We start from the raw sequence: 11,510 nt of genomic DNA on the forward strand, positions 1-11,510 counted from the left end.
TAGTGAAAACAGAAACAGGCAAAGCATAGCAGTGGTTGAATGGGAAGTGTGTAGTCCGAATCCATGTGAATGACATCCTTTCAATATCTAAATGACTAAATATTATATTTTATATTTTGGTTTTGAAGTTGTTATTACACTAGTAGTTCACAAATAGAAATGTGTTTAATATCCAAGAGTGGAATACGAAGATTGATGTCACGTCTTCAGTGTGGAGCTAAAACCGAGAGGCAATTAGCCTCTCTTGTTCGTTTAATTAGTTTAAAAGCAGAACTGTAAAAACTGTTTAATGTGGTTAATCCATCCACCAACACTTCTGTGGAGAGTGTAGCAGGTGGCTAGGCTAAGCTAGGTTAACTTTCCTCTGGCTCCAGCCACATATGGTTTACATTATTATCTCGCTTTTTGAAGTGAATACTACTACATACAAACATGTAGGTGAATGATTTCTCTCTGTCTTCTTATGTTTGGCAGACTCCAAGGACTTGAGTTGTCGGGACAAAATCACACCCGAGAAGAACCAGAAAAGATTCCATCAGGAAGATCAAGTGAAACTGGCCAAATATCGGACTGAAGTGGAAGTTTGCAGAAGCCAAACAAGGGCAACGCACCACAATAGCCATGTGGGAGGAGAGTGAGGGGGTTTTGCTATTCATGCGCATCAAGTCCAAACACTTTCTCTACTGACATATGCTGAACATTTAGTAGCCCTCCTCCAGAGCTGTTCCTCAGGGGGAGCCCCTGCTATGAACCCCAGCTACCTTGAATTGAGCAGGCAGTCCAACCGGGGTGCCAGGCGTTGTGTTGGCATCCTACAAGTCTGCATGGGTTCTACCCACACAATACTCACAGACTGCCCCTGAACAAAAGGAATGAAATACTCCTGAGTCGCTCCTCTGTGTGTTGACTCTCCTGTCTCTTTTTAAAATTGGACTGTTACAAACTTGTATCTGCCTCCTCCCCAGTAAGCTTCTACCTTTATTAAAACCCCTCTCCAACTCTTCCACAAACTTAAACTTTACTTCGTTATAACTTGCTTTCACATCAAGCAGCAGCACGAGTTCCTTTGTGATCACCACGTGGTGGAGGACCATGGGATGCCGTCAGAGCTCGGAGGAGAAGGAAGCAGCGCGACGCTCACGGCGAATCGACCGCCACTTGCGTTCAGAAAGTCAACGGCAGCGGCGTGAGATCAAGCTTCTGTTGCTGGGAACCAGCAACTCAGGCAAGAGCACCATAGTCAAGCAGATGAAGATCATCCACAGTGGTGGCTTCAACTTGGATGCATGCAAGGAGTACAAGCCCCTCATTCTGTACAATGCTATAGACTCTCTCACCCGCATTATCCGGGCCCTCACCACCCTCAAGATCGACTTTCACAATGCTGATCGCGCCTACGATGCCGTGCAGCTCTTTGCCCTCACAGGGCCAGCTGAGAGCAAGGGAGAGATTACTTCCGAGTTGCAGGGGGTCATGAAGCGTCTGTGGGCTGACTCAGGGGTCCAGGAGTGCTTTCAACGATCCAATGAGTACCATTTAGAGGACAACACTGCCTACTATCTGAATGACCTGGACCGCATCTCTGCAACTGAGTTCATCCCTACTGTTGAGGACATCCTGCGATCCCGCGACATGACCACAGGTATTGTGGAGAACAAGTTCACCTTCAAGGAGCTCACCTTCAAGATGGTAGATGTGGGTGGACAGCGTTCAGAGAGAAAGAAGTGGATCCACTGTTTCGAGGGCGTGACTGCAATCATTTTCTGTGTCGAGCTGAGTGGCTACGACCTCAAACTCTACGAGGACAACCAGACGGTAAGAAAAATCTATTATAAAAGTTAATTCCAGTATTTTTAAACCTGGACCTTATTTCACCCCTTTTTCGGCGAGGAGACTAAATGATTAATGGAGTTGAAACTGTTTGGAATGAGTCCAATATCGAGCACTATGACCACCAACCGCGACGCGGCTGCAATGTAATCCCATGGGGCATTTGTCAACTCAAAGAACTGATGCCTTGTCAACCAAAACATTAAAATAACATTACTTCCTCTGTGCCTGCAACCGCTCTCTTCATTCTTGGAAAAGCATTTATATGAAAAGGGGTAGGATTTCTTCTAAAATTTGACATCCTCCAGTCGTCATCCTGGTCAAAATGATGCAGGCAGAGCGTCGGACCAGAGTGTTGTCCTTCACTTGCAGCAAAACTAGTCTTAACACTAGTCTTTTTGCTGCTACCATTCAGAAATGTGCAAACATGAAGCATTATTTGTTAAATTATTCTTTAAATAACAGTAAATATGTGCTCCATACTCACTCTGCCTAACTTTCACTGTTGTTTACTCATACTGTACTGTTTCACTTCCTCTCTGTGCATCCCCGTCTACAATACAACCTGCTTTGGTTACACAGATAATATACTCTCTCAATTTTTAAGATGGAGTCCAACAAAGGGGGAGTTTTATTTTCTCGGAAAATTGAGAAAGAGCTCACTGATATTTCTGTTTTCTTATCATTTTAAGCAGGAAACTGACAACAAATGTGTATAAGTTCACTCTAATATGTGGATTCTGAGATGAACATCTTCGCAACAGCAGGATGCGAAGATTTAAAGCTGTACTTCAATTTGAAAACAGTTATTTATCCTAATTTCAGGGTCAGTAGTTACAGTACATTAACCTAGAATAACTAAATATATAATTTCTCGTAAAGATAAATAACAGAATAGATAGACTGTTGACTGGATTCATTGTATTCATTTGTTGGAAAAGCTAAATATACAAACTTTGACTCAGATAATAAACAATTGGAAGAGTCTAATCCAAATTTAACTTTGTCGAAAGCTGTTTTTCTGCGGTCATGAGTGACCTTATTTTGTAGAAATGGTTGAATGCATGCAATCATCAGACATTTTAAATCGGAGTGAGTAAAGAGTGGTCACTGCCCTCTCCTTTTAATAGTTATGGAATTTGAAAAATGTCAGCATATCCATCTGCTTATCCGAGTGTTATGGAATAGTCAGGCAATTATTGTTTGTTTAAGGGCTTTTATGATAATGGAAGGTCAACATTAGATAGTATTTTACCTTTTTCTAACATGGACAACTATGAGGGTCAGCTATTCTCTTTTTCCTCACAGGCATGATTACATTTTTTAACCTGAAGAGGTTCCAGTATCCAGGGTCACCTTGATGTCTTTATACAGTGTGGACTAAAAATAGCTTGAGCAGAGAGGAAACTTTGTTATGCCTGTAATTGAACTGGCCTGATAATTCATGGGTTTCCCGGATAAAACAGGGTGTGCATTATGCCAGGCTGGAACATGAAATCAATTAGTTTTATAGGTTAAAAATAAAGTCTGAGGAAGAAAAATCCAGTATGGTGTTAATTGAGTTCACAGAATAAAGTGTGAGTCTGTACCTGTGAGAATTAGCAGATCGGAGGCACCGTGTAGCAATGGGAGTTCACAGGTACAAGAAAAAAAAAAGGAGGGATCAAAAGAAGGAGAAAGAAAGACATCCTGAATTTGGAGCAGCCATCCTGCTGCAGAGTCTTGGGAAGAGCTGATTAGCAAAGAAGCACAAGTTCAATATTTCTAATCTATAGTGCATTTCTGCTAATTCTGACATTTGGTTTGGTTGATCAGCCCTGCATTTTGTACATTTGAGATGCAGATGGATTTTGAGGTGTTTTATGAAGGCCATTATTGTCTGTTTGTTAGTGCAACCGCCTGAGTTTCTGTGATGAGCACACATGCACAGTGTTAAACCCCAGTACAAAATGGATGCTGTTCACATGCAGTCATATGCTTTTCTTGCTTAAGGTCGAAGGAAACTCCTTAAATGATTACCCATATTTAGTAACCACTTAATCTATCCAGGGTGAGAAACTGGAGCTAATCCCAGCATGTCATTAGTTATGGGTGGAGGACATTCTGAAACTGTGCCGGCCTATTGTGTAACTATCTTTGCTTTAAGGTGACAGGGCCAGACCCATAAAAGATTAAATCCAAATTACTGTTGAAATCATGTAGCTGTTTGAATACCATTAAAAATGATGATAGGGCGTCTTTAAACTTTCTTGCATGGGAGTGGCTTGGATGTACAAAGTGACAAAATACACATTACATGTAAATTCTGAACACATTTCATGGCTGCAATGTTGAAGTAATTTGTGACATAATGTTCACTCATGAAAGGAATGCTGAAGTGGCATATAAAAAGAGGCCATGCAGGAGATCTGACTACACACACAACACACATTGCAGTGAGACTAAAAGTCATATTCAGTCCACACCTCATCTAAATGTTACTTTTGCAGGTAGAACATGTTCATGTTGTTACTTCAATGTCTACAGAAGAAGTGAAAGTCTGCATTTTGGAACCACCCGCTTCCATAACCACAGTCAGCTGACACAACACAGCTGAACTGCTGTTTGCAAAGACACAGTCTAGATTCTCCATGCTCAACAATGTGAGAAAGAGAGGAGTGTTTGTATGAGGGGACTGTATATGTATTTTTGCATGGCTTACATGATGTTTGGTTTCGCTGGTGCAGATTCTCAGTCAACCAGGTCATGGTTACGCAAGAATTCAATTTAACCACAAATTAAGGACGGCTTGTAGGAAAGAGAAATTCCAAACCCACTAATTCCTATGAACACAAAAAAAAAGACGAAATCCAGCACAAACATGGTTCCAGTTAAAAGGTGTATCAGTGTTCTGAGAGGGCCCATTTATTAAATTACATTTATGTTCCATTGAAATAGCCAAATGTTCGCGATAATCAGCACATCAAACTTGTGTGGTACAGACACTGTTCTCACACATCTTTCCCAGGAAGGTGGCAGGACCAGTCTCTACTTCTGGCCTTCTGTTGAAATCATGCAGACTTGCATCCAGTTCCTACCATCTGGAAAAATCTGTTCCCAAACACCGAGCTGGAGGAGAACAGTGACTATCGTCCATTCACATTGACTTCAGTAGTTATGAAGGGCTTTGAGGAAATTGTGATCAACATAGTGAAAACAGAGGTCAGCTGCTCTCTAGATCCTTCTTAGTTCATATATAGATTTAATATGTAGAATGTAGTAGTAGTAGGATGTGGTCATAGTCATAGTACACTTAATATCTAAGGACTTAGAGGACCCTATCTCAAAAATGCATCCTGTATTTGAAGATTTTAGCGTTTCACAAGATTCATCTATTATCTATTATCTAAGAAGCTGAACGATCATAACGTCCATCATCTCTTTACTAAACGGTTCAGCTCGTTTCTAAACAATCAAGGGCATCAGGTCAGTGTTCAAGGTACTTTCTCAGAACCTAACTTGAGCACTGTGGCCCTTGGGTTTGACTAGTTGTTCAACAGTGCAAGTGTAAACTGGTCCAACTGATGCAGACTGCATTGGGAGAATATACAGATAAAAAAAGCTTAGGTCCCTGCTGTCTATTTACAAACAGGCTAATTTGTGGAGATCGAATAGGATAGTAACTAGACCACTTCATTTCATATTGCATGCTCAGCAGCTCCAGAGTCCTCCATAGCAGATTAAATAGTGTTAAAATTCCTCCTTTTGCAATTAAATTGATGGTAATTACAGTTACGATTCCTGGATTGTTTCAGTGGAGCTGTAACCTTAATTGTTTTAAATTGCCTCAGCAGTGGAGGTAATAATGTTCCTGCATCAGAAACATTTCCTTTTCGAATCAATGACCCTGTGAAATCTGGTTAAAGACGTTCCAGACTGTAAAGCTGTTGAGTAAAAACCTTTAGCGCAACAAAGTCACTTATTCAACTCTCCAGACGACACGTGACTCATCTTTTTCTTTTAGTCAACGTTTCCAGAACTGAAGATCTGCGAATATAGAGGCTCCATACTTTTTCTTGTCTTATTGGAAATAAAACAACATGAAGCCGATGGCACAGACAAATCACCACTGTCATTAGGGATATGGAGAGATTAATCTGTTGTAGATCAGTGGCTTCTGAAAACAAGCACTGTCAATGGACACAAATACGTCCCATCAAAGTGATGGTCCTCATTAAAAGGGAATGGGTTGTATTTTATAATGATAGCCTGTTGTGTCAAGTGGTCATCTTTGTGATCTTCAAAGCTTCACACAATGTCACACACGTAAAGAACAAACTTAGTCGAACCAGACAGACGCCCGTTCAGTTCCAATGCACCAGCTCACACAAGACTGAAAATAAACTATGAAAATTACAGTACAACATTTGCCCATCAAGCCATTCCCTGATGCATTTTCCCTGTCCCATCCCTGTCTTCATAATGAATCAGTTGCCATGGTTACTGTTGCTTAGCAACAGGCCAGTCAAATGCTCCTAATCCTGCGCTGTTGACAGTGAGCTGTGACTAGGGAAGGGAGGATGAGAAGGGGAGTGGAGGGGAGGAGAGGGAAAGGGAGGAGGGGGGCTGTACAACAAACAACAGCGCTGGAGAGAATCAATGCGATTGTATATGTGCATGCATTGTGTGCCTGTGTGTGTTTGCGTGCGTGTGTGTTTGTGGGCACGTTTTTGTGAATGTGCAGTGCAGGTTTATAGCTGCGGCTGTGGGACTGCAAATGAATTCTGTGTGTATGTGACGGGAAAATGAAAGACCTGGATATGAGGTTGAAGATTGTTTCAGCTTGTGTAAGTGGAACATTAATTAATGTAATTTTGTGTTTTTAGGAAAGACTCTGTCGTATGTGCCTTTTCTTTTTAATCAAAGCAAAGACAACATCAGAATCATTATCAGTCCTGTGTCTCCAAAATGCATTCAGGAATCTTCCCCCTCACTCCGACACCGCATTTTCACTGGCTAATGGATTAAGGCATTACAATCGTGATTTAATCAGTGCCTATGGCATAATGGAGATTTTCAGAATAGCTCAAAGACGCAATGAGTGAGAAGAACAGGTCATGCTTTTTGCCAATAATTTTCTTATCGGACTGTAAATCTTCAGCCAGGTATAAATTTCTCCTCTTATCATCAGGATATTTCATATATAAATGATAAAAGCAATGTAAAAAAGATGGAAAACCTCCAGTCTGCAACTACAACAATTGTACATACAGAATTTATCTCTAACTAGTGCAGTGCCTGTTCTAAACCTGCCTGCTAGGAATGAGCTGGTTGCTTGGCCCGTGGTGCTGCTGGCTGCAGCTTCCCTTCTTAAAACTCCAAACGTGACCTGCAGCTATTGAGCCACAGCAGGATGAGACCGGCTGCTAGACTCAGTCCACAGAACCTTGAAGCTGCACCACCGCTGCTGCACAAAGATCTTTTTTTGCCTGTTCATCCATAGTTCAGTGAAGCTCGACTCATTACACAGAACCCTAAACTGGATAATCAGTTTTTATTGCTGTTGTCGTAAACATCGCAGCTGCCAACGTCACAGAGAAGGGCTTGTCGCCTATTTATTTTAGGTTTATTAATATTAAATGTATCACGTGTCCAAATTGCACCAAATTCCACACTGCACTTCCTTGGGCCCTTAACAATACACATACCAGACGGACAGATATCTGGACAAAGCTACCGTGTCATAACTTGTTGAATTTTATATAAAATTATCTCCATCGTGCTCATTTTACAAACAAATAAATATAGAACAAAATAGAGCCTTTGCTTCACGTCCAACCCCTACATTTAGAGACACATAAATTAAACAGAAAAGCAGCACCTTGAACAATGTAATTCTCAGGCGCAGCAGAAAAAACATGGTGAGAAAAAACAGATAATCTCGCTGGATAAGTGCAAATCCAACCTTCTTGTGGCGGTGACATTTCAAAGGAACCCTGATGAATTACAAAGGAGTGGCTGCACACTTAGGTGATTTGTATTTGTGGGAAACAAAGCAATTACACTGGGTTGAACTTCCTCATTAATACTTAAGTTTAATTAAGGCCTGCGCCTCTGGAGTACTCTGACAGGAGGAGGCGAAGGGGGAAAGCGGTGTGTGTGTGTGTGTGTGTGTGTGTGTGTGTGTGTGTGTGTGCCACAGGTATCTGTATCCATGGATGTCTGTAGCAAAGGAGGGGGGTCTGCGTTCTTTAGCGCCCCTGGGTGCCGTCCTCCCCCTCCCTTGACTCCCCATTAAGAAACGCTTACTGTACAAGCGCCGCGGCGGCCAGGTAAAGAGACGAGAGACCCCCTGGGCTCAGCTGGTTGTCTTCTGCCATCCTCTCGCCGCAGCTGGGCTCTTGTTTTGACACCCTGAAAAGAGGAGGAGTGAGGTCAAAAAGCCTGACATAACTTTGTGCACTGTACACTGTTTAGGGGCCAGCCTCGTTCCCCGGGGACACACACTCACACAGAAAGGAGAGCTTATGTTTCGATCTTATCAGGTGACCACATGTGGTAGAATGGGAGCTAAAAGAAAACATATGGAGAAATAAAGGGTTGTCTTAACAGGAGTTGAACAGAATTTGCAGACACACGCTTATGCAATTTGTTTTGAACAAAACCTCAATTAATTCCCTTCTCTCCGTGGTGTTTCATCTTAGTAGTTCCCTTCCAGCGGCTAGTTTTCTTCAATTGTGGTTCAAACAAACATCAATTTATGTTTATTGTGTTTTTGGTATACTATGTGCAGCAACTTCCTTTCTATTACTCAGATTCATCAGACTGCTTGGAATCTTCTATTAACCGGGACCAACAAACATATCCAAAGAGCTTCTTGTAACTAATGTGTATTACTATTATTACTAAATGAAACATGATTATTATTTAATTGTAGACATAAATAATTCAACATGGTAACTTCATTTTTTTTAACCCACATTAGCTCAAGTTGAAATCATTTTGGAAGCTGTATCTTTGGGTCACACGCAATTTTGCTTTCTCATAACTGGGCCTTTTCATCATTATCCAAAAATAGAAGACTTACACCACTGAATAATCAGGGTTTGCTTTGAATCTGCGCTATGATTGTCAATTCCTCCACTATTTTCCTCAATATCCTTTTTCATCCTGTTCAGATCTTGTGATTTGCTCAGAGCATCATGTTGTTTCCGTAACCTTTTAAACAGCAGTCTTCTATCAGACAACCTCCCAGTCACAAGCTACTGGCCAGTCGCCACATGCCAGCAGCTGCTATGAACAGCTCAACTTTCTTTTTATTTCTTTTTTCTTATACATTCGAACGTCACATGAGCAAAAAATAACGTGTAGGGAGCACATAAATGCATATCACATACACGCACACTGACTTTTTTCTTCTGCAACAGAACCAGCAATGTTTTCTGCAATTCAAATGAGGAAATTCTACCCAGTTTCAAATACAACCTGAAAATGTCTATTCAAACTAATTGTTTGTTATAACCATCATATAGTGGAATTAAATAATGAATCCCCCAAAACGCCTCGTGGTTCTATGCCAGCACCCAGTCAAAATGCAGGAAGGAAACAAGGTCACAATATCCCCTTCTGCCCTCGAGTTTATCAGACCGAACAAAAAGTCTTTTTACTAAATATGACAATGTCACGGCGAAGCTTTTGAGTATAAAATGTCATTACTCCATAATTTCATTCTATTAGACGTGTGTGTGAGATTAACCAATTATGAATCCTGAGTCATGGCCCAAAATGGGTTTTATGAGGTCGCAGTGACCTTGTTATTGGATCTTTGAACACCAAAGTATAAAAGATTCCCTCTGAAATATTGTGTCCAATGGAATGGACAGACAACATGAACATTAATATATTGCGTCTGGCCTCATCTGTCGCTGGGATAGAGGCATAAAACATTTTAATTACGGCATAGTGTCGAAGGTGAGGTCCGTATTTCTTTTCTTATGACAAAGTCTTGCAGATACTCGTCCGTATGCTCCATTTACTGCATCGCACGATGCGCTTATTTGTCTGAAGGACAAGGCAGACATTACTGATTCCCATTAAACATAAATCTTAGAATTCTATTTAACTTTAGAGAACCAAAAAAGCTGCGACACATCATCTGTTCATACTATTACCGAGAAAGAATAAAGTAGCTTTTAAGCATTTAAATGATCCCCATTAGCACTGAGGCGTCGCTAAGAGGAGGAAGTCAGTATTTTTCTTTTCATCTGACTTTAAGCTCTGGGAAGTCCCGCAGTATTGGTGATTCTGTTATGACACACTGTATAAGGTCAGACCTGTCTGTCTTCAGTGTAAACAGCCTTTCTGTCAACAGTCTTTGTCCCCGTCTCCAGAAGATCCATTCACATTTTCATACAAAACAGTCATTGCCAGTTTATCAGCAATTCTTCTCTATGGAGGTTTCTGTAACGAATAGGATTAAGTCTTTCACACTATGACTAACCAATTTACAATTTTGAATTTAGTGATGGTAAAGGTAGTAATGTGCCGTTTCAGAGAATGGGAAAGTTCAAACGCAGGTCTTCCACTGTCTGAGTCTCAAGACTCTGTTGACATAACAGAAGCCGTCCCATTGGCTGGTCAAGTGTATCTGTGACGTGTATCTTGTCTTTATTTTCATCCTCAAATTGTGCCTCGACCTTACACGCTCTGCTTTTCCCTCTTGGGTTTTGCTAAATCATGTGAATTCAGTTGTCTGAATGAGATAGATTGGGCTGATTTGGGTTGTATCTTCAAAGTAAATACTGCATTTGGCTGTGAAATAATTTGATCGTAGTCTGATTTTCTTTTATCTTCTTCTTCTCTCTCTTTCAGAGCCGTATGGCCGAGAGCTTGCGCCTGTTTGACTCCATCTGCAACAACAACTGGTTCACCAACACGTCGCTCATCCTCTTCCTCAACAAGAAGGACCTGTTGGCTGAGAAGATCAAACGCATTCCTCTGACAGTGTGCTTCCCCGACTACAAAGGTCAAAACACCTATGAGGAGGCAGCGGTCTATGTGCAGCGGCAGTTTGAGGACCTCAACCGCAACAAGGAGACCAAGGAGATCTATTCGCACTTCACCTGTGCCACTGACACCAGCAACATCCAGTTTGTGTTCGACGCTGTCACGGACGTGATCATCCAGAACAATCTCAAGTACATTGGGCTGTGCTAGGACCTGATGCTGGGGGTTAGGGGGGTGGGTGGGTGGGGGTACAGCGGGCTGCTTGGCAGCAGTCAGCCCGCCGGTGGGCTGGATAAAGAACAGGCGCATCGGCCTGCCCGACGGTTTATCTCTTTGAAGATGTGCAAGAGAGAACTGCAAAGGAGAGAAGTAGTGAGATGGTCAGGGATTGACAATTCTGTTGATTTCAATTGAAACAACAGAGATGATGGCCCGTGGTGAAGATGGGATTTTTTTAACCCAATGTGTTTGCACTGAATATGAGTATGCAGAGACACCCAAACACACACACACACACACACAACCTTATGTTTGCTCACACACAAGATCTTTAGATCGACGGTCAAGCACTTGTCTGACAAGGCAACACTGGAAGTTTTAGACAGTTACCCCTACCTGCCTGCCCAACCTGAGACTGCGTAGTGCCGCTGGTTTTTGGTTTCTTTTGTCTCCTTTCAATTTATTTGCCTGAGTCA

General features: G+C 41.7%; 1 protein-coding gene across 1 annotated transcript; it reads left to right on the forward strand.

The window, feature by feature from the left end:
* Positions 1 to 1,092: 1,092 nt before the first annotated feature.
* Positions 1,093 to 11,033, forward strand: gnaz (guanine nucleotide binding protein (G protein), alpha z polypeptide). The gene is made up of 2 exons (XM_061073168.1): positions 1,093 to 1,815; positions 10,681 to 11,033. The coding sequence occupies exons 1-2, from the start codon at positions 1,093 to 1,095 to the stop codon at positions 11,023 to 11,025; spliced, it is 1,068 nt and encodes a 355-aa protein (XP_060929151.1). The 3' UTR covers positions 11,026 to 11,033.
* The last annotated feature ends 477 nt before the right edge of the window (positions 11,034 to 11,510 follow it).

This window comes from Limanda limanda, chromosome 1 (assembly GCF_963576545.1).
Source record: "Limanda limanda chromosome 1, fLimLim1.1, whole genome shotgun sequence".
NCBI classification, from domain to species: Eukaryota; Metazoa; Chordata; class Actinopteri; order Pleuronectiformes; family Pleuronectidae; genus Limanda; species Limanda limanda.

Excerpts from the sequence above, each read along its gene's own strand:
- gnaz (XM_061073168.1), top strand. The coding sequence starts at position 1,093 with ATGGGATGCCGTCAGAGCTCGGAGGAGAAGGAAGCAGCGCGACGCTCA. Across the intron at positions 1,816-10,680 it reads TCTACGAGGACAACCAGACG|AGCCGTATGGCCGAGAGCTT; the intron begins GTAAGAAAAATC and ends TCTCTCTTTCAG.